Raw genomic sequence first — 24901 nt, forward strand, 5'->3', positions numbered from 1 at the left:
GGCCTGGTGGTGGAGCAGCCGGCTGCACTGACTGCTGGGGATGTCCAGACAGATGTACCATAGGCCTGGAGGTGGAGCAGCTGGCTGCACAGACTTCTGGGGATGTCCAGATTTATGTACCATAGGCCTGGTGGCAGGGCCGTATTTACCACTAGGCACCCGTGGTACGGTGCCAAGGGCAGCACCTTGCAGGGGGGCAGCACCAGAGAGCAGAGGGACAGAAAAAATTATTTTTTTTTGTTTTTATTTTTTTTAGTTTCCCTCCTCCCGTTCAGACTTGCCAGTAAATCTGGTGTCTTTTCCAGGGGGGTGGGGGGTATGGTGGTATTGGTCAGGTCATGTATCGCCAATAGTTGCGTGAAGATGGGGCGTCTTCAGGTTTAGTGCCTAGGGCAGCAGCAGCTGTTAATACAGCCCTGCCTGGTGGTGGAGCAGCCGGCTGCACTGACTGCTGGGGATGTCCAGACAGATGGAAATTGTACAGATTTGTACAGAACATTTTCATGCGTTCATCTACATCGGCAAATTTGCACCAAATTGTATGGATTTCAGTCCTGACTTTTGCACATCGGGGCTGATGTATTAATGTTGTTCCGTCAGAAAGTTGTCAGTTTTGTGTTCATTTTTCCTGATGGTTTAATTTTCTGCCTTATTTACGAACAGTGTGCGACAAAAAAATGCCAGAAACCCGACTTTTTTTAAAAACTTTTTTTTTTAATGGCTTTTGCCGTCTTAAATTCAGCCACCTCTAGTGTGGAGAGGGTGGATGCAGCCCAATCAGTGAAGGCACATAGCTGCTGTGGCCAATTGGTTGAGCAGGCAATGATAAGTGCTGTGCATTGGGCGTGAGGAAGGTAAGTATGTGTTTGATATATTATCCATGATGCTAATCACTTTTAATTTAAAAATACACTTTTTGGCACCAAGTGATTTGAAAGATTATTATTTTTTTTTTTTGCTGAACTACCCCTTTAAGTCAGATGATTCTTCATCTAACACCGTACTGGGACTCTGCACCTACATTTTTAAGGGAGAGTCCCTTATACATCAGTGCTCACATTGCTGGACTGTGTAGTGACACGCCCCATTGACAATGGTAAAACCTAGTTGTCATTTTATTCATTCATTTTTAAGGCGGAATAACAGAGGAACATCACAGCACAGGGCTCTAAGAAAAGATGATCCAGAATTGTTATTGTATGGTGAACGCACATGTTTACTAGGAACGGAGAGGTCCTCTTTAGCCCCCCTGGTGTATATATACGTTTGCACTATTAACCCTTTATTCTTCATGCCTGTATATTTCTGCTTAGTATATGCTGCCAGCTATGGCAGCCAGAATCATAATGTTCCCCTAGCCTTCCATCTCAGCTGTGTTCTACATGATCTTTATTCATTATTCACTGAGATATAATTCATTTTTAATACGACAACAATGATGATTCCCTGTATCATGAAATGTTTTTTTCTCTTTAGTGTTTTTCCAGCATTTCTTACTTAAATTTTTTATTGGACCTATTGGCATGTCCATAGGGGGGAAGCTATAGGTGGTGCAGGGGTAGCAGATACACTGGGGGTCCTATGTATTATAATAAAACAGCAGTATGATGGCCGGGTGTTTTCTATTGGTTTTACTTTAGAGTCCAGGAGTCATACTTTGTTCCATCTGCATTTTACTGCTTTGTTCTCATTTGTTTGTTCTGGTATATTCCTTTACGGTGGTAATGGTACAATTGCTGTAAAGCTATCATAAAACATATATATATATATATATATATATATATATATATATATATATATATATATATACAGGGTATGTGTAATAGAATTATGAAAAGGGAGATTTATCAAACATGGTGTAAAGTGAAACTGGCTCAATCGCCCCTAGCAACCAATCAGATTCCACCTTTCCGGACACTATATCACTTGGCATTTGTCACCAGTTTTTCCAGCTGCAGGTTTCACTTATCTTTTTATTGCAGACTAGTTCCTATGATGTCTTCCATACACAACACATATACAGAAGACTAGATCCTGATCCTTATATCTATATAGCACACTCTCAGAAGCAGCAGCATAGAGGACATTATAAAGCAGTACTGAGCAGTATAAGCTGCATATTCAGCTCTGGGTGATATATACCACTTACTACAAGCTCTACCAGTTACTCCCCCTTCCCTTCCTCTCTCCTTTGTAGACCTCTGTATGATGCTGTAAGACCTCTGTATGATGATCCCTCAGTGAGCGGATAATCCTGAGCTGTTTCTCAGAGTGAGAGTGAATATGAAGTCTAATAGGTATAGAAAGCAGCACTTTTTTCCTTATAGTTTATTAGATTCAATTGTACTATTGATTTATGCACAAAATGTCTATTTAAAGTGCCTTTTTGGACATTCCTTATTAATGGATGATATGTCCTGTGACTGCAGTAGCCAATCACACCATAGCATAGCAACCAGCTGTTCCAATCACTAGACAGAAAAGAGAAAGACATTTCCAGGAGGAATAACAGACGACACAGTGCAGAGATCTAAGAATAAAAATGTACAGGGTTCCTCTTTAAAGGGAAAATGACTTACTGTGTAAATAATGTTTTTATGTTAAACAGATTTTTAAGAATTTTTGGTGACATTTTTTCTAATTTTCCATTTTTCTATCTATATTATAAAATAACCCTGAGATCTTGCAGTTTTCATTCTCACCACTGGGGCTAAAAGTAAGCAGAGACTTCCTGTTCTGTCTGTGGTGATAAGAGGAGGCTGCTGTAAAGTGATCTGTACAGAATTGCAGCAACATGTGACCAGTAGATAAAGGAGACAATAGCAGCTCCCTATGGAATGACCTCCTCACAGGTCACAGAGCGCGCTCAGTAATATTTCACATTATTCTCAAGGGGACAGACTCTGTCTATTTTCGTCTATGTCCATGAGTCTTACTGTTAAGCATGTCACTAAATGCTGTTAAATACAGCTCAGGCAATATGGCAGCCCCTATAATAATGTACAAAAAGAGAAGGAAAAAATCTATAGTCAGAAAATAGAAACTAAGTAGAATAAAAAACAATTTTTAGTATCTCTAATAGGTAAGAGAAAACATAGGTGACACATTCCCTTTAAATGTCAGGGTAGCTGGCAAAAGTTTTCCTTGTTCTCCATTGTGCGGCATAATAACCAAACTTCCCATCGTAGGCGTCATGTCACCTCGTTCCACCCGGTGCATGGTAAATCCCTGGATAAGCCCGTCTTATCGTCTCCTGCCTCCAGCTACAGAGGCAGCTGCTGACTATTCTCCAGCCGCCGTCCTCCTCACAGCTGCCGCTTCCCACACAGAGACAGAGATTACCTGGATTCAGGCTGCGTAGTCCGCGCCGAGACAATAGCCCGATACAAATCTGATGATTTCGCTTCACACGTTAAATGTATGCTATGTTTTTTATGGGACCCCCCAACGTATTTGTGTTTATAGAGAATGGATTTACCTAGATACGAGCTGATTATCCAGGCAATCAGGACTGAGCCTATGATGCTGCCGCAGGTTCTTAGCATATTGCTGCGGTGCGGAGGACTTACCGGCCCTCTGGCAGCTACATGGATACAGATGGAAAATAATATATTTGGGAACGTGAAATTTAGATTTTTTTTTTTTGAAGGAAAGTTTATGTAGCAGAAGATCATTCCACAGTAGATCCAGGCTAAAGACTGACAGCGATACAAGACAAAAGGATATTAACCATCTAAATGCTGGACACACTGACTCATCTATATACTGAACACTGATGGTGATAATGTGACACTAAGGGGGAAGGTGGGGGTTGTAGGGTAGGGACAGCTATAGTATCATGGTAGCAAGGCGACCTTAAAGGGGTTATCCAGCGCTACAAAAACATGGCCACTTTCTTCCAGACACAGCACCGCTCTTGTCTCCAGTTTGGGTGGGGTTTGCCACTTAGTTCCATTAAAGTGAATGGAGCTTAATTGCAAACCACACCTGACCCGGAGACAAGTGGCCATGTTTTTGTAGCGCTGGATAACCCCTTTAACAAGACCCTGTGCACCTTCTCCTGGTTGTCTCAGCAGTCTTTGCCAATAGGAGTCTATACATATGAGGGAAGTCCCTGACTCCGAATGGCGTCTCGGCGCAAATGTGTCTGTTATGTTAGAGATAATTAAGGTGGTCCTGACACACGTGTAACCTTGGACCATAAACAATCATTTTAATGGAGAAAATTCTTCTGTGCAAGCCAATACACAGCTAATAATGCTGATCAATAGGGCAACTGAATGAAAGAAATATTGTAATATATCTTACCAGACAAAAATTTGTTCTCCTGTTATCAAGAATCTACACCCCCCCCCCTCCCTAGGACAGCTTTTAAAAGTTACTCTCCCATATAGCTGTGGGTTTCCCAGGTTGTGGGTTCCCTGCACGTATTGCCTTATTCTTATTTGAAAATTCGGGTTGGCTCCATGACCACTGGAACACAGCTAATTTTCCAGTGGAATGATGTGATTGGCTGCTCATTTACTCTACAGTGGCCACTACTGGTCAACTAAAGTATTACATGGCTGCTATTAGTCCAGACTTCAGCAGTTTCCCACTTTAGCTTATAGAGAAGGTCCCAAGCCGAAGAGCCCCACTGCCACACCCCAGTGCCAGGGGTCTAATTTATTAAAATCTACCATTACATTCTAAATGTGATGTTTCTGTGACGTCTGGAGCGGGTGCAGTTTTCCTCCTATCCCAGTTATCTTAGATGCCATGGTCAATAGCTAACATGGTGTCCAAGGAGTTTGGCAAAGTGAGGGGGCTTCCTCTTAAGACCATCAGTGCTTCTTGCGTTATTTCCATAACATTCATAAGGCCTGATAAAGACCCCCAGGTCTGCCAGAGGCATCTACCTATTAGGCTTAGTAGTATGTCTGTCCTTGTTACACTTACAGTAATGCAGTAGACTGCTCTGTATTCCACACAATTATGGAGGCCATCCATTTCTAGCCTCCATTGAACATGTATTAAATTTAACCCCCCACCCCCACGTATGCTGCTACACACATAACTTTTGATATATTGCCGCACATGGTCAAACGAACAATTCATTATCTACTCAGTATCCTCCCCCCAGTTCTGAGCTGCTGCTTTCTGCTGAAGACACAAAAATTGTGTGTGAGCTTTTCTCTCCATCTGTCCCTTCTGAGACAGCTGATGTAAACAAGTTACTGACTGGCTCTGCAACATTGTATCTTCTTTGTAATGCTGGGAGGGTTATTCTATGGTCAAGTTGCTGATGAACTTACTGTGATTAACCCTCTCAGCATAACAAAGAAGCTACAAATCCATATTATCCATAGATAAAGCCTGCCAGGGACTTGTTTACATCAAAAAGGAGGGGGGAGACAGAGAGAAAAGCTTACACACAGATTTTTGTGTTTTCAGCAGAAAGCAGCAGTTCAGAACTGGAGGAAGGAGACTGAATAGATAATAACAAGTATGGAAGGAATTGTTAGTCTCACCATGGGCAGCAACATGTCAAAGTTATTTTTGAGTGGAATACCCCTTTAATTTGACAACACCTATAAGAAGTGTTATAAATTCAGTATAAACCCTTTCACCGTTACATACAGGCCTCACGTTTCTTAAGATCTCTCATGGTTCATTGGGAAAAGAAATTACTGGAAGCCATTACTGGCCCTTTCTCATTGATAATGATGATTTCATTACTGGACAGTGAGAATTACACCCCAGAGCGGTGGAGAGTGACTACTCCTGTGCCGTCTTCGGTCGGTTCCCTATCTTCTCTTGCAGCAGACAGTTCTTTGAAGTCAGATTCCTGATTTAGTAATCACGGCTTCATTTACCTTTGTAATGATAGATGGGAGTTATAGAGTGAGAAGCTGCCATCCATCTCCGTAGCCTCAGGGCTCAGTGCATTATTATGGTTACTATTTCTGGGAGTCTATGGAGTTGTGCAATGGTAATAAAACACAGAATATAGGTAAAGCAACGGCCATGGGATTACACCTTCCAATATGGATAAAGTAGGTCAATGAGCTCGAAATCCTTCATAGATATAAAGCCGCCTCTAGAGAAAGCTGACTGCTTACTACTGTATATACACCAAACTCAATAATAGCGCACACCTCTAAATGATGTGGCCAGAATTATACATCTTCCAGTACTTATCAGCTGCTGTATGTGGTGTATTCTTTCCAGTCTCACACAGTGCTCTCTGCTACCACCACTGTTTGTGACAGGAACTTTCCAAAGCAGGAGAGGTTTTCTATGGGGGATTTACTCCTGCTCTGGACAGTTCCTGACATGGACAGAGGTGACAGCAGAGAGCACTGTGTCAGACTGGAACAGAGATGTCAAACTCAGGCCTTTCAGCTGTTGCAAAACTACAAATCCCATCATGTCTGGACAGCCAAGCTTTGTCTGTCCAGGCATGATGGGAATTGTAGTTTTAAAACAGCTAGAGGGCCTGAGTTTGACACGCCTGGTCTGGAAATACACTGGAAATAGCACTGTGTCAGACTGGAAAGAATACACCACTTCCTTCAGGACATACAGCAGCTGGTAAGTACTGGAAGACTGGAGATTTTAAAATAGAAGTCCTTTTCAGACCTATATCACTTTCTGAACCTACAGTGTACTTCATTAATTTTTTTTTCTTCTGAAGTATTCCTTTAAGTAGGAATCAATAACGTGTTATTATGTAGGTTTAGGAGGGTGACACCACATGCTTCTTTTTTTTTTTTTTTTACTATGATTTTAGCAAAGCTGTCCACAAATGATGTCAGAGAAAAATTTATATTACTAACCCTTTTAGAGGGAGGCATACACATAGGATCTAAGGAAGGGATGGGGAATTTTCGGGCCTCCAGCTGTTGCAAAACTACAATTCCCATCATGCCTGGACAGCCGAAAGCAATCCAGGAACTATAGTTTTGCAACAGCTTAAAGTGACTGTACCACCAGGCCCAGGCTGAAGCACTAGAGGCGGGCCGACCCACCCTTAGTGGTAGGAAACCCCAGCCCCTCTATGATAGGGTCCCATTGATTCTAATAGAGTCACGTCATAGAGGGGCTGGGGTTTCTTCCCACTAAGGGTGGGTCGGCCGCCTCCAGTGCTTCAGCATGGGCCTGGTGGTACAGTCACTTTAAGGATGGCAGGTTCCCCATCCCTGATCTAAGGAAACATGAGATATTGAAGCAATTATACAATATAATATTGGCATAAGCGGCCATAAATCCATGTTATAGGATGCATAGTGTGGTCCGGAGATTGGGCGTCCTGCGATGAGACAGCCGCACGCCCAACATTTCTTACAGTTCAAGGATAATATATTCGTCATTACTGCGGTTTGTTGAAATTTATTCCTGTGACTGATTTATTGCATTTTGGATTGAAGTGAATCATAGACGGCAGTCGGGGGTTAGTCAGGGTTACACTTCATTACTTGTCTGCCAAATGTATGCTTATAAATGAGTAACTTTATATCGGAATTATTACGGCCCCCGATTTCATAATGCTCCTGCGGTAGGCCGGGGGCTCCTGTGAAGCCTCAATATTATTGTACTGGGTGAGGTCTTTATATCCGGGCTCCGACATTGCACCCTAGCAGAACCCTCACTACAGTGCATCCTTCTCATATCAGTTTTGTCCCTGGTGATTAGTGGTCTGTTGGTTCTTCACCATTCTACAGCCAGGTTATCCCTGGAGTCCACTGGTTGTTAGGATGGTCCGCCAATGGGTTGTAGTAGTTGTGTTTTTGGACGTTCATCCCTGTAGTATAGAAGTTCTAGTGTCCAAACATTTATTAATGCAGATGTGGTACGTGGTATATGCCACCAAACCAGCAGAATGGCACGCCAATGTTTACCACATTCTATCCACGTCAGATCCTTTGAGTTCATAGTGTATTAGGCCATGTTCAGACCTTGTAAGAGACCGGACGTTCCCAGTCACAGAACGGCTGGTCTCAGAAAAGATCATTCCAGCCGGTACTGCAGTACTGGCCGGATGATTTTTTAGGACAATAACTGCATCACCAGCCAAACAGACCCCAAGACAGATCTTGGATTAAAAGCAGCTAACAAAAGGTACTAGGGGGGGGGCAGATTTTGGGTACAGAGTCACTGAAAGTGGACCAAACAGTCACTGTTGGACTACATTTGGTCCGCTGAACTCAGTGGGTCCAGGTATTGAGCGGAATACGCATACCATTCAGCCAACAGGCAATAAATGTAGGGCATGGAGCAAGTGGGAAAGAGGCCTTTTTGTGTCTTTGGTGTCCAATGCTTTTTTGGTATAGTCCATTACTGCACACATTTGTCCTTGCTGTTTTGTACAATAAGCCCATTCCATTGAGGACATTATTACTATATGGGGGCACAGGGGACATTATTACTATATGGGGGCACAGGGGACATTATTACTATATGGGGGCACAGGAGACATTATTACTGTATGGGGGCATAGGGGACATTATTACTATATGGGGGCACAGGAGACATTATTACTATATGGGGGCATAGGGGACATTATTACTATATGGGGGCACAGGAGACATTATTACTATATGGGGGCACAGGGGACATTATTACTATATGGGGGCACAGGGGACATTATTACTGTATGGGGGCATAGGGGACATTATTACTATATGGGGGCACAGGAGACATTATTACTATATGGGGGCATAGGGGACATTATTACTATATGGGGGCACCGGAGACATTATTACTATATGGGGGCACAGGGGACATTATTACTATATGGGAGCATAGGGGACATTATTACTATATGGGGGCACAGGAGACATTATTACTATATGGGGGCACAGGAGACATTATTACTATATGGGGGCACAGGGGACATTATTACTGTATGGGGGCATAGGGGACATTATTACTATATGGGGGCATAGGGGACATTATTACTATATGGGGGCACAGGAGACATTATTACTATATGGGGGCACAGGAGACATTATTACTATATGGGGGCACAGGGGACATTATTACTGTATGGGGGCATAGGGGACATTATCACTATATGGGGGCATAGGGGACATTATTACTATATGGGGGCACCGGAGACATTATTACTATATGGGGGCACAGGGGACATTATTACTATATGGAGGGCACAGCAGGGGGACATTATTATTAAAGGGGTGCACCAGGGGCAATATTGCTACATGCTTATGCTTTTGCTACATTTATGCTTATTACTTTGGGAGCAGTGGGGCAAAATTTCTTTAGGAATGCAAAGAAGCCATTACTACTATACAAGAGCACAGGGGGTGTTATTAGTAAATAGAGGCACTGGGTGCATTATTACTATATGAGGGGACATGGAGCATTATTACTATCTGGGACAAATAGTTAATTGATTAGCAATAATATTGCATTGTTTTAAATTTTAAAAAAGAATCCCTCATACCCAGCTGAGTTTGACACCCTGGTATTAAAGTGACTCTGTACCCACAATCTGACCCACCCAAACCACTTGTACCTTCGGATAGCTGCTTTTAATCCAAGATCTGTCCTGGGGTCCGTTCGGCAGGTGATGCAGTTATTGTCCTAAAAAACAACTTTTAAACTTGCAGACCTGTGCCGAACTGCCGTGGACTCCCCCCCCCTCTTCATCATTAGGAATGCCACTGGCAGGATTTTTCCTATTCCTCTGCACAGGTGTCTTAACGATCCAGCCTTTGTGCAGTATTCTCACAGCTGATGAATAGGAAAAAATCTGCCTGGAGCATTCCTAATGATGAGGAGGGTGGGGAGGAGGGACAGAGAGGTTGTGCCAGCCTAATGCATAGTCACTCTAGGCCATAGCTGTTTGGCACAGGGCTGCAAGTTTAAAAGTTGTTTTTTAGGACAATAAGTGCATCACCTGTTGAACGGACCCCAGGACAGATCTTGGATTAAAAGCAGCTATCTGACAGTAAAAATGGTTTGGGGGGTCAGATTGAGGGTACAGAGTCGCTTTAAAGAGACTCTGTTAGTAGTTTTCTGCTATACTATCTCAGGGTAGCATAAACTAGAAGAAGAAGCTGAACAGAATGATGCATCACTTACATTGCTCTGTGCAGCTGATCCTGAGATATCTTATTGAATAATAGGGACAATAAGTAGTTCTCTCCATTAGGTGCATGAGCCCAGTAGTCCTGGATATTCATGAGCATCAGAAAACTCTGCCCACCAGCTGCTGATTGGCAGTTATCTATCCATGCCGTGTATAGGCAGCAACTGTCAGTCAGCAGCTGGAAGGCGGGGGGAGGGGTGTGGCAAGAATCCTATTCTCCCGCATATTAGGAGAACAGCTGAACAGAATGATGTAAGTAATTTATGCTACCCTCATTTAAGGCGGAATAAACCTAGTGACAGATTCTCTTTATCCATCGGTTTTGTTGGTGTCTATTGATTTGTAGGGGAAGTCTATTCCTAATGTCTTGTGTCCTGATGCCCCAGCCCCTCTCTGGTGTCCATCGGCATGTTGGCCTAGTCTTAGGGTATTTTATTCCACTATTGATTGATTGCCTCCAGTCTGTATTCCCAGAGGATTTTCCCCGTCACTAGAGAGGTAGCTCTGAATCTCTATGATAAACGTCATTTGTTTCCTTTCAATCGGTTGTCTCTGAGTTTAATTAAAGAAGACGGAAAGCGTCCATTAAATCTCTGCATTGTGAGCTGCAGTATTATATTATTATTATTATTGCTTTGTACATGATGATGGTGATGGATCATAGACAAGGCCAGATATATATTGTGCTCAGAATAAACCCAACATTAGATAGATAGCAGCACACACATTATTACATATCCATCAAGATAAAATTGGGTTATGTAGAATGGTGTGATCCAAATTCATCAGAGACCAGATGGCGTGATTTATCAGGAGCCCAATGTTCACTGCGGAATCACAGAATGGATTGTGGCAGGTTGTATAGTAACACAGACTCTAGATAGCACATGAATCCATACGGAGCTGGCTGCCACGGTATTTGCTGCATCTGAGCTAGTACTGATAGGCTAAGTTGTAGTATTCAGCCTATCTGGTCAGGTTATAGCACAACCACATGCAAATCTAAATTTGCATTTGTACAGTTTAATAATTCACTGTTATATTACAAGTACTGTATACCACCTCTCTACTGTAACATAGAAAAACAGAAGCATAACCTCAGATTCAGTCATTTCTAGATCCCCACAGTCCATACAATATGAGGCCACTAATCTCTTAAAGGGGTTTGCAGGAAAAAATCTGTGTATAGTGGCCTCCTAAAAAAATTAGAATATGCAAAACCCCAAAAACAATAGTCAAGAGTAGTGATAAGCGAATATTCCGATGTTCGGTTCGGATCACAAACGCGTTTGTCGTCCGTCGAAAATTCACTAACAAATAACGAACGTACGGTAGAAGCGCATGTTTCAGTCTACACACATGCATTAGTGTATCTTTTTGTTGCCTGTGCGTATATACGCAATGACTTATATACTACTGTGTATATTAATTACACTCTGTAATCACTGGCACACAGCAGAGCCAGACAGAAAGATTAATTAATTATATATAAAGGGTTAAAAAATGAATCCTTATAGTGCTAAAATGCTGGATTCTTTCACCCTCCCTACACTGACAATTTCACAACCTTCTAAGCCCTACCGGTTAACTCTCCCTCCCTACACTGACTAACTACCACTGTCAATATTACTGCCTAACTAAATTCAGATGCTGTACCTGCTTGTTTCACTCTCCCTACTGAACGACACAAGAATTGGGAAAGACTCAGTTGCCAGCTTTAGGACACAAATAGGGAAATACCAGGGTGGCCCCTTTTGCATCAAAGTCTAACTCAGTTGAGAGTATTGTGACATGACAAGGGAAATACCAAAGCCAGGCATCCATCCACAGACAGCTGTTTCGGAGTATATGCCCTTCATCAGTGTTGAGTAGGATTCTGGCTAAGGGGAGCAATGCCTATTAGACCAGCAAAACACAACAATCTGCTACCTATGATAGAAAAGACGATAGAAAATGACAATGTGAATCCAACCTTTATAACTAACTGGTCCTCTGACCTAGGTCATCCCCTATTCTTTCTGCTTTTCCCCTAGAATACCAGAAACCTCTCAGCAGGTCTTATGAAGCTCCTACTACTTATGAAGCTACTTCCAATTTCTAATAGGTCACTCGTGTCTGTATAAAAAAACACATCTATTTGATATATTAAGACCCTTGTGATATAATTTCCCATGCACTGGCTTAACTCTCCAACTGAGGCTAAATCCGAGTCCCAGGCAGTCGTCCAGCTTTCACACCCGGCCTGGAGGTCGTCCCAGTTTTATAATAACATTTTAATTGTTCCATAATGGCCCCAAACCCTGTAAGATCCTGGCTAATATCCAAAGTCTCCTCTACAAATCTGATATGGTCCTTTATATAAGAGGTTCTACAGACTTTACGAAAATCAGATCTTACGAAAGAATTGGGATTGTGTTTTTATATGTATAGTTTTTAGTAGAGACCTCTATGTCTACTGCCCTTTACTCAGGGTCCAGCCCTTCTGTATGCCTCATATAGAAACAATATGATCATCGCTGTGGATAAGGCCAGTTGCTTTAGGGGGTGCAGAAGTAACCGTTGCCCCTGGGCCTTGGTAGCTAAGAGGACTAAATGGCCTCTATGTCACATAAGAAGATAGAATTATTCGAAATGTCGCATTGTAGGTGGGGACCCACTTATAGACTGATTTTTGTCAAGTATTGCAGCTAAAACAAAAAAGTGCTGCAGCAACCTGTAAGTATCAGGCTCACCATGTATACTACCTCCGTCATACACACAATAAAAACTTGTTCTAAAGAGTTTTTTAAAAAAATGAGGTTCTTCACAGACCATTTGATCAAATAGAGTGTACCATTTCACCACATTAAGGTGAACCTCAGAGAGGTGGTCCTACACTAGCAGTGGCCTCTCTCATACTATAAGTCAACAAACCCGGGCATACGGGATCCAACTAAACTCTGTTTAAAGGAGAATCCTGGCAATTTTTAAAATCCTGCAGCTGGCAAGGGCAGGGGGTAATTGATTACAAGTACGAACCCTCCTCTCCCTATGCCAGCAGTGAGTGGTGGGACTGACCTCAGGACCCCCGCCGGGATCTCTGATGTTGACATGTCATGATTGGCCACTCAGCCAGTTAGTGACTAAGGTGGGAAGCTGCTCCAGTCACTGATTGGCTGAGCAGCCAGGACGTCATCACAGCTTGGGGTAAAATACTGGGCGGGGGTCCAGAGGCTGGTCCCGCCGCTCACCACGGGCACGGGGAGAGGTTAGTTTGTATTTGTAATCGAATCCCCCTTGCCGGCTTCCAAATTTTAGAACTTGCCGGACTTCTCCTTTAAAACACCCATAGGAGATGGGTGGAGTGCAAACCAACAGGAGGCAGCCAAGCCCACCGCATATAACACAAAAAAGCCCCCAAAAAAGGGCAGAACTTCAGTACACCTGTGCAGGTTGCATGCTGCTAACATGGAGCACTTTCTGTTTTTGTCTGTATGTTACCCACGGCAGGGTATTGAGCGTATTGTTCTACGCTCACTTATTCTCCACTTGTACTTCAGTAAAATGATTTGACAGAAGTGGAATGTAATGTTCAGAATAACTCATTTAGTCTTTTTTTTTTACTTCTTCAGTTGATTAGTTTATAGAAATTGAAGCAGAATTTCATTATAGGAAAAAATTGGTTATGCCGGGAGTTTGCGGTTATAATCTAAGGAACGTTCTTCTCATACATTTCTGTTCATTTTATACATTTCCATTGATAACACCACATAAGTCATCAGGGTAAGGCTGGTGGTGGTTTAAACATTTTGAACCTGTTGACTTTTTGTGTTTTTTTTTTTTTTTTTTTAATTCCCGTTGGAAAATATGGGATTTGTTTGTATACAAAACTGAAACCGAAGCTGAATACAACATTGAAATAACACAAATCTGTTCTTCTCTTCCTTTCAGCGCTTCTATATGCAACCATTTTCGGTAATGTGACAACAATCTTCCAGCAAATGTACGCCAACACAAACCGATACCACGAGATGCTAAACAGTGTGCGAGATTTTCTTAAACTTTACCAAGTGCCCAAGGGTCTGAGTGAGCGAGTTATGGATTATATTGTGTCCACCTGGTCCATGTCTCGAGGTATCGATACTGAAAAGGTAAGAATGAAGTTTTAGAGATGTTTTTTTCACCATGATGCAACTAAAATTGTCCTTCTTTTTACTTCATTCATACTTCTCTCCAATAACATACATATTTGGGGCCCATTATAATGCCGGCTTATGCCACTAATAACAGGAGAGGCTGGGTCTAGTCTATTACCCTTGGGGCAACCCTCACCAATGGCATATATGGCAATCTCAGTTACATTAAGTATAAACATGAGGCTCATAAGATAGTTGGAAAGGCCATTACTTCTAGTTGTAACAGTTCAACTTCATTGTTTTCTTAAAGAAGTGCGATCTGTGATCTTTCCATTCCTGACTGATCTGTGTAACCAATCCCTCATAACAGGACCTGTTCCTGATTATTGGAGAAAAGCCAGGAAGGGTAGGGAAGAGGCCAGTAACTACAGGCCTGTTAGTTTGACATCTCTAGTAGTAAAAATAGGGGGTATGCCCACTGATCCCACATTGGTGGCGGTTCTAAACGTGGGATGCCCACTGATCCAACATTAGTGGTGGTTCTGGAGGTGGGATGCTTACTGATTCTACATTACTGGTGGTTCTGAAGGTGCTATGCCCACTGATCCTATATTGGTGGTGGTTATGAAGATGGAATGTCCATTAATCCTTCATTGGTGCTGGTTCTAAACATGGGATGCCCACTGATCTAACATTAGTGGTGGTTCTGGAAGTAGGATGCCCACTGATCCTACTTTAGTGGTAGTTCTGGAGGTGGAATGCCCATTGTATATATGTATTGCACAGTTGTAGTCGCTAAAGGGTTTTTGTTTCTTTGTACTATGTGATTCTGTGCACCAGTGGAGATACTTCTTTCTTCCCTACCTATCGCTCTTCTCCTTACTCTGCACGCTCTCTTCTCCACCACTCACAGGGACTCTTATATACCCTGTAGGAAATAGTCACTTGGGGAGAGGAAGTGTAGCGTCAGTTTCCCTCTGATTCTCCGAGGAGTAGGACACACACAGAACAGGCATCCCTGCTGAACTTTCCCGTCCAGGACAGACCAGTTGTGTTAGTAGACAGAGACCTGTGTATGGAGAATGCAGAGACTTTCTTTCTAAGACTTTAGCTATAGACACTTTGTAGTGTTAAGACCCCTAAAAGAGGACAAGTCAGAGATCACCCCAGCCCACAGCGTGAACCTCTCTTAAAAGTTCAGGGCTGTATCCTAGGACAGAGGAACTGACCTGGATAGAGCAAAGCAACTGTAACCAAGGTCTATCTACTCTATCTCGCAGTGCAGGTGAAACTGGGACACCCTCACCCAGGTAACATAGTCTGGGGCTTGTGTCACCCTAGTAGGACGGGTACCCGACACTGCAGGGCAGAAGGTGGTTTAGATGAAACACGTCTGCAGTCTAACCAGACCAATATGACTGTGGTAGTAGAACTTTAAAATCTAATCACCGCCTCCACAACTTGTTTCGCTCCTAAACGGAGCGTCTTCAGGTGTAGGGCAAATGGCGGTGTCCCTGGCATTTTTTGGTCTTATATAACCTGGTATGTGATTGCCTCAGATAGGAGGAGACATGAGAACACCTATCAGCATAATCGTACTATGACCAAAAACTCCCCTTCCCAATGATTGACGTGCACAGGTACCGCTCACCTGTATGCACCTGTATTTACGTCATACCTAAGTACGCCCATAATGGGTGCTGCTGCAAATCAGAAGACAACCACTTGCCCTACACCTGAAGACGCTCCGTTTAGGAGCGAAACTAGTTGTGGAGGCGGTGATTAGATTTTAAAGTTCTACTACCACAGTCATATTGGTCTGGTTAGACTGCAGCTAAGTCAGACTTTAACTAGTACCACTGTCAGTGGACTTATATAACTATAGGGATTGACTGTGGAGTAGTGTTTTTAACTCACATTCTCACAAATTTATTATTTATATTATATTATAATAAAAGTTACGTTTTATTAGCTTTTCAGGGATATCCCGGCTTGTCTGGGCTCTTGGCCCTCTGTGTGTGTAGTACCAATTAAGGTATGTCTTGGCACAGATTCAGTGAACCCAAGTCTGTATCACAGAAGCTATCTATTATCAAGCTATTCTGTATTGCAAGAGACTAGCAGTAAAGCCATTTTATTTATTCTACTGGGACTCAGTGATCATTGCACCAGCACCTACACATACCGGCTACACACTCACTGGGTTATTTTCCCCTTTCTGTGGGTGGCGGTACCGACAGCACTGGCCTCACAACAGTACCATCACCAGCTAAGCTGTACTGCACCACCGACCAACCACCATAGAAGTGGCATTACCAGGGACAACCATGTAAGTGACCCATGTAAGTGACCCGTCGAGCGACCCACCACACTACATTGGCGGTCGTTCTGTAAGTGAGCTGCCCAGTGATCCTATATTGGCAATGGTTCTGAAGATGGAATGCCTGAAATAATCGATTTATTTATATTTACCCAGAATAAGTCAACCCACAATATGGTAGGCTCCATTGTTCTCTCCCCTTGATGGCTCGCCATTCTCATGAGCCTTTCTGCTTGATGACAGACTTGAGCAGCGGAAATACTTTCGAAAAAAAATACTCCTAAACTATAAATTTTGACACTGTATAAAGTCAGAATAACTTTCCTATTTCCTAAATATAGTTGTGCTCACAATATTTGATAAGACGCCGTTTCCTTTGCTTAGGGAAAGTAACATTGTAGGCGTTAGGAGTTGAGACGAGTTCTTTCTTCTCCTCTTCTTATGTTTCGCAGCTTACCCCAGTAGGTCAGAATAAACCTTGGGGGGTCAGGAAGAACACAGCTTCTTCTTCTACATTGACTGTTCCTTTGTTCTAACCGGAGTTGACGCATCAGGGAAAATAAAGCCCCAAAATAAATCATTTTCCTTTATGGGCTGAAAAAAGTTATGCGGAAAATAAAACAGGAATGGCGGATTTCCTGATTTTCTGATGTTACAGATTAGTGATACTGGATTGGATGCAGGATGAAGTTTTACATTTCGTATTTCATCTGAGATGCGGAGACATAAATAACGTATGGGGGGAAACCAATGCATCAGTAAACAGATAGAGATGACGTCGGTCGGAGCGACGCCAGTGGGGCTAATAGAAGTCCTAAGAGGGGTTAACCTGATCTTCATGGTAGAAAATGATTATGTAAATAATGGTGGCCATGAAAGGTAGGTAGATAGCCCAAGGGTTCTAACCATTCGTCTATATGGATCTATATGTTTGCAGCCATTCTGCTTTTTCCCACTGGAGGTTTACACATTAGGAATTAGCAGGGATGCTTAATCAATATATAGGATAACGTTGCCCGAGGCATTTGTTCTAGGGTTATTACCTTAAGGGTGCTGTCTGCCATTATGGCACGCTAAGCTAATAGGACAAAGCACCTTTAAGCAATGCAGCTTTAAGTATTTAAGGAGCAATCAGTTACCATAATGGATGTCATAGACATCCATGCCAATGCCTTGTTATAGTTGCATTGGAGAAATAAAAAGGGTTAACATTACGTTTCCCAACCACAGGCTCTAATACCTATCAGGTGAGTAGCCAAGATCTAAGATGGGGTTGTCCGGGACAAAAGTCTCTGAAATATCCTCAGCAACATATATTACACTTTTCATCCAATATTTAGTCCTGATTATTTTTCTATGGATTCTATTGCAGAATCCTAATTTTTCCAATATATGGTTCCAAATCTTTGACATAGACATAGAGTTAGGGTACAAACACACGTACAGTATCCACAGCGGATTTCTCGCTGTAAATTACAGCGAAATCCGTTGCGGATACCTGCTTATTAACTTCAATGGGCTGACATACTTGCAGCGGGATTGTCATCCCACTGCAGGTATGTCAAAGTCAGTACCCTTAACCCCCGCTTAATGCCGCTCTGAGATCTGGCTGATGTACTAGCTTCTCAGCCAGTTAGTGAATGGGGTGGGACGCTGCTGCAGTCACTGATTGGCTGAAAGGGCTGTCCATCAGCCGGGATGAGCATTTTCGTGACATCATCAAAACTTGGATGAAAATGCCTTCCTGCGAGAGTCCTGGGTCAGTCACGCTGCCATCTGTCAGATTTTTGACAGGGCCGGACCTTAAAAATGGCCATACATATAGTTCCCAAATACCCCTATATATAAATGCCTAGCCGAGCCAGACTCCTTTAGATTGGGCAGTTGAAATTCATCATGCCTGATCCTTCTGTCCTCCAACACCTGTCGTCACAAGAGAGCGTATATGTGCATATATACACAATAGAAGTTCAATCAGTTTTGCCAATCGTTGGGTTCAGCCAACCCTTATGATGTGACTGCCATGGATAAGTCTATGTAAGTAATTCAGAGTTGTGTTTCAGAAAAATAGGTCTCTAAATGCAAAAAAAAAGTATATTTCTTTTAACCTAAAAATGACAGAATGCAAAAAGTGAAGATTGACTTTAAGGGTCAGTTCATACGTACAGACTCGCAGCGTAAATCTCGCTGCGAGTCTGTCAGGTCCTGGCAGTTCACTGTCACTACATACTCGCAGCTGTCTGAACGACCGCTGTATGTAATTCTGCCGGCCCCTTAACCCCTTCTGCTGCCGCCCGGCTCCCGTTCCGCTCCCGCTCTGTATACATTACCTCTCTTCGCTGCATGGGGTCCCGGCGTACTGCTCTCCCGCCCGGTCAATCAGTGTGTTGCCTAGCCGCAGCCACTGATTGGCCAGGTGGGAGAGCAGTACGCCGGGACCCCATGCAGCGAAGAGAGGTAATGTATACAGAGAGGGAGCGGAGCGGGAGCCGGGCGGCAGCAGAAGGGGTTAAGGGGCCGGCAGAATTACATACACGCAGCGGTCGTTCAGACAGCTGCGGGTATGTAGTGACAGTGAACTGCCAGGACCTGCCAGAATCGCTGCGAGTCTGTACGTGTGAACTGACCCTAAGGGTACGTCCGCAAGCGGATTCCGAGGGGCAGTCTACTCTTGAAGTCCTGCCCGCTCCATAGACTCAATTAAATTTGCCAACATGTTAATTCCTTGGGCGGATGGCAGAATCCGCCGGCAAATATCATTCAGTCTATGGAACGGGTGGGACTGCAAGCAGAAGCCCCTCGGTGGAATCTGCCTTAGGTCTCTGTGCGGATTCCCCAGTGTAAGCGTACCCTTAAGGAGTAGTCCTATGAAATTGAAAAGGGAAATTAATAAAGTAAACTCACCTATTCTCGTGCACTGTAGTGCCGCTCCCGGGTCCCATTGACAGTCAACGGTGTCAACGGGACCTGAGAGAGGCGCTACTGAGGCACCAGGATGGGTAAGTTGACTTGTTTATTATTTCCTCCCTCCACCCCCCGCCTGCCTTTTTTTCAGTTTCATGGGACGTCCTCTTTAAGGGCATGCAATGCCATTATACAGAAGACTGGGACATAATTCTTTCATATTCATGTTTATTTAGGGGACTGTAAAACTAAAAGGAAACATTAGTGAATGTCATAGACAGATATTTCCAGGGTATACATTAGTTTTCCTTGAAAAATTGATGAGTAAGGCCAGCGGGTGATGTACGGAGCTTGTGTTTCGCCACATCAAATCTTGCCGCCGGCGTTGGCCCGCAGCAGGCTGTCTCCATTTTTTATTACAAGCTGTGCACATTTGAATAAACCACTTAATGTATCAAATTGCTGCTTGTTTGGTAAGAATCACGGAGGACGTAGATAGGTGTACACCGGAGGCTGTCACTGACGCTGAATAATGACTCCGCATCTCCGATGGAAAATAATACAAACGTTTCAGTAAATTAACTTCAGGGTTCCTGCTTTCCTTCTGCCTAAGATGATGGACGTGGCTCTGAAGGATCCCGCCTTTTTCCAGGAATCCAATGTTATGTTATCTAAAGGGGAACATTAGAGAGTCTATGATATCGCCTCTCCGGGGAAAGGTAGTGTATTGATTAAACCTCTGATAACCGCATTAGTTACAGCCCATGGGATAACTGCATTACATAGAGTGACTCTGGGAACGGGCCACTCGGCTGTGACTCTAATGGAAGAATAATTCATCGGGATTATGGCTTCCTTGTAAATTAAATATTGTAAGAAAAGCGTCTGTCGTCGATCTTCCTGCCATGTACTGAGAGATATTGATATAACTGGATATGGACCTGGATATATGAACTGATAGACCTTCTGTCTGAGCTTTTATTACAGCTATGGAACTCTTTAAGTTCTGATCCAAGAAGTTCCATTTGCAGCAATGGGCTAAACCCTGGAGCCAGGTGGCCAACACCAGTCATAGCTTGGCTTGGTGCCAAGGCAAAAGTTCAATGTGCCCTTCCTATAGATCTGAATACCTGAATATTTTTTAGGACCACCCAGATGCACCTACCTTCCACAAATTTGAAATTTGTTATCGCTCCATGTAATAGAGACTACAATCAGCCAACGAAACGATCATTTCTTAAGGCCCAGACACAAAATCTTCAGCCGCCGGCCACGCATCATTACATGCAATATCGATGTGCAGCTTCAAAATGGCCTTTTTGGCCGCTCAGCCAATCACTGACCACAAGTCCTGGACAGTCATTAGCTGAGCAGCTTGTCTGAGATGTATTAACTGTTTGGGCAATGTCTGCATGGACATTGCTAACGATGCGTGTGCAGCCCTTGCTAAACGATTATCGGGCATCATAGGAAGTGAGGGCCGATGGTTTCCCATCCCTGGATTAAAACCTACTGCAAGCTCCATAAGCTTCCATTATAACTATACACCGCCAAATTAGCAGTTATCGTGATGAAGAGGAAGAGTGTGTGCTGCTGAGCGCATCTGCCCCCTCATTCTAGAAATTGGCGGGGGTCTCAGCACCCGGACCTCCACTCATACACACTTCTTACATGTCGCTATAAGATGTCAGAAGTTTGTTTAAATTATAGGTACCCATTAAAGGAAACCCATCACCATGAAAATGTTATGTAATCTATCGCCATCATGTTATAGATAGATTCATATACAGTGGTGCCTTGGATTACGAGAATAATTAGTTCTGGGACCTCTTCAATTCACTGGAAAATCAAAGCAAATTTTCCCATAAGAAATCATTGATATGCAGACAATTGGTTCCAAATACATAGTTGGCAACATTTGAAAAATTTTTCCAGGGACACTTTAGCATTTAAAAAGGGGTGTGGCTTGTTGTGGGTGTGGTCTCGGTGGGGTGTGGCCTATCATGGGTGTGGGTTCAAATTTTTCCAGTTAGAATTTACAGTCAGAACCCAAAAGGAGCATTACACACCCCAATAAATTACGCACCCCAGTATTAGGTCCCCAGTATATTACACACCCGAGTATTAGGTCCCCAGTATATTACACACCCCAGTATTAGGTCCCCAGTATATTACACACCCCAGTATTAGGTCCCCAGTATATTACACACCCCAGTATTTGGTCCCCAGTATAATAAACTCCCCAGTTTCAGGTCCCCATTATATTACCCACCTCACTCAGAGCAGGCTGAAACTCAGAGATAGTCAGTCAGTAGAATGCTGTACATACTGGTGGTTTGTACCCATATTATGCAGCTGCAAACTACATAATCATACCACTACTCCCTTCATCCTATTGCTCCTTCATCCTCCTGCCCCTCCATCATCATATTACTACCCCTTCATCCTCCTGCCATTCCATCATCATATTACTACCCCTTCATCATCCTCCTGCCCTCTCTATCATCATACTACTACCCCCTTCATCCTCCTGCCTTTCCATCATCATAGTACTACCCCTCTCATCCTCCAGCCCCTCCATCATCATACTACTTCCCCCTTCATCCTCCTCCTGTCCCTTCATCATCATACCAGTACCACCTTCAGCATCCTCTTGTCCCTTCATCTGTATTTAAAACAAAAAAGCTATACTTACCTCACCAGTATGGTTCCTCTAGTCCCCCAGGGACTCCTCTCCCTGTTCTGCATGAGTGGCATCACTTGCGCTGGAAGGGGGCGGGGCTTCCTGCAGTGGGGCGGAGCTTCCCGGGACATGGTTTTGCTGGGGCTGTCTCCTCAGAATCGGGACAGTCCCGGCAAAACCGGGACTGTTGGCAACTATGCAAATATAATGATTTTTTAATCTGAATAAATGGTAAAACAAATGAAACAAACATTTGAAAACAGCTGAATGTCATATTATAAGTTTCTGTACAGTATAGCAATCAGCATGTGGTGTATAACGTATAGTAACACATAAACCTGGAAATACAGCAGCAGTTTGTAGATAGAGAATGGAGATGCAGATCCCCATAATGCAGTAGCATAGTACAACAAGCTAAAACAGAGAAGCAGGGCTGCTGTCAGAGGTCTGTGTGGTCACATGACAGCAATGGGGAAGGGGTGTGTGTTCAGCCTGGACCAATCAGGAAGTAAGAATCACAGAGCTGTGCAGGAGGACAGTGACAGAAACTCTTTCTATACAGCAGTGTGAATGGCTGAGTCTAAGAGCAGGCACATAATAGCAGCAGTGTGTATAGCTGAGTGTGAGTGCAGGCACATTATAGCAGCAGCTTGTATAGCTGAGTGTGAGTGCAGGCACATTATAGCAGCAGTATGTATAGCTGAGTGTGAGTGCAGGCATATTATAGTATTAATGGAGAGGATGGGAAACACAAGGGTGGCCAGAGACTGCAGGGAGCATGAAGGAAATAGCAGGGCAGATGTGGGCACATACATGCAGCATTCTCTGTCCGGGGAGAGAGGGGTTACAGCTATGGAGAGATAAGGTGAGGGAGGCTTCTTGGGTCAGAGTACAGTGCTGTAGACCCCGTTATGCAGACCATGCCCCTCCCTCCCCTCCCACCCAGTACAGGGAGCTCTTAAACCAAAACAATGCTCTTAAACCAAGTTACAAATTTAAATTTACAAATAAACTGTGAGCTCTTGTTGCAAAACGCTCTTAATTAGAGATGAGCGAACCTGGAGCATGCTCGAGTCGATCCGAACCCAAACTTTTGCCATTTGATTAGCGGTGGCTGCTGAACTTGGATAAAGCCCTAAGGCTATGTGGAAATCATGGATATAGTCATTGGCTGTATCCATGTTTTCCAGACAACCTTAGAGCTTTATCTAAGTTCAGCAGCCCCCGCTAATCAAATGCCGATCGTTCAGGTTCGGATCGACTCGAACCTGAACCCGGTTCGCTCATCTCTACTCTTAATCCAAGTTACTCTTAATCCGAGGTACCACTGTATATCTTTGTGGGAAAAGATTCATATAAATTGTAAATTATTGATTGAAATCTCTGCTGTTTCTATTCTCAGGAGTCCAGTGAACACTCAATGATAGGTACGCCCAATGGACGGAAAGATCACAGATTTCAATCAATAAATTACAAGTTCTACTGAATCTTTTCCCACAAAGCTATAAATCAATCTGCTCAGCTCCTTCTGCGCTATAACATGAGGGTGATAGATCAGATATCATTTTCATGGTGATAGATTCCCTTTAATTCCCTTCTGTGTAGAACTTCAGTGTTAGAAAAACATGGTCACTTTCTTCAACACGACTCTTTCAGGTGCGGTTTGCAATTAAGCTCCATTCACTTCAATTCTATCCTGTTGTAGGAAACATAATTACAGTGCAGTGCCATGCACAATAATTATTTTTCTAAATTACTTCAATTTTTATTTAAAGATTATTGAGGCATACCATTTTAGAAACTCAAAGAAGCCTATTAAAGGGGTTATCCAGGCTTAGAAAAACATAGCTGCTATCTTCCAGAAACAGCATAAATCTTGTCCTTAGTTTAGGCACAGGGTTTTGCAGCTCAGTTCTATTGAAGTGAATGGAGCTGAATTGTAATACCACAAGCAACCTAGGAACAGGGATATCCATCCAGTCTATTCAATACAAAGTACCCCTTTAAGTATTATTTATATAAAGCCTTGTTACTTTGTGATTTCTATGTACAGATCCCATCCTGACTATCAGACCTCATAATCTGTAATGTATCACATTAGTGTGAGAATTGCAGCAATCTTCCCCTGTAAACCACCTTGAATGCCCCCATAATTATATACCTGACTGCTCAGAGCTCCTGTGCGGCATCGTACAGGGGAACAAATCATCAACTACAGGCGGCTGATCCCATTATTTGGACTATAAAACCCTAAGAATGGATGGGGGGGTAATGAAACAGCGCCTGAGAGTAACATTGTATAATCCTAATATATATTGTTTATTGCATATTCTCTGTGTCTGAGCCCCACGGCACTCTGATGATGAGAACAAAGTTTTTCTAAAGTGAGGAACGAACAGCGGCCCCTCCTGTAACCTGAAGGCTGGAAAGTTCGGCTTACATCTACACTGTTACTCTCTGTACAAGCAAATCTCATTACTAAGATTTGTATCTGGGCCGAAATGGGAAAATCTTGCAAATTGCAAATTATTTATTGTGTTCTTTGTGATCCCAGGTAATAAAATTCTAGCCAGAAATTTTTTAAGATTGTCATCAAACGCAGTTTTTTGTGACGTTTTTCTGGCCCGCAAAAGAATGGAAATGCAGGCATTTAAAAAAAAATATTTATATATGTTTATGTTATATGTTTTTTTTTGTGAATGTGTAAATAATTCTTTTGTGTTTTTGGCATTTTGGGTTGAAATTTTGACCTGAACATGGAATTCATTGCTAAGGTCCATGAAATG

The 24901-nt window shown here is 43.1% G+C and overlaps 1 protein-coding gene across 2 annotated transcripts in view; it reads left to right on the forward strand.

The window, feature by feature from the left end:
• KCNH1 (potassium voltage-gated channel subfamily H member 1) overlaps window positions 1–24901 on the forward strand; it is a 250570-nt gene that overhangs the window by 132234 nt on the left and 93435 nt on the right. For both annotated transcript variants that reach the window (XM_069954618.1, XM_069954617.1), the window contains one exon: window positions 14024–14223. In XM_069954618.1, the coding sequence (XP_069810719.1) occupies window positions 14024–14223 (200 nt within the window). The remainder of the gene's footprint in view (window positions 1–14023; window positions 14224–24901) is intronic.

Source organism: Dendropsophus ebraccatus, chromosome 15, assembly GCF_027789765.1.
Source record: "Dendropsophus ebraccatus isolate aDenEbr1 chromosome 15, aDenEbr1.pat, whole genome shotgun sequence".
Taxonomy (NCBI): Eukaryota; Metazoa; Chordata; class Amphibia; order Anura; family Hylidae; genus Dendropsophus; species Dendropsophus ebraccatus.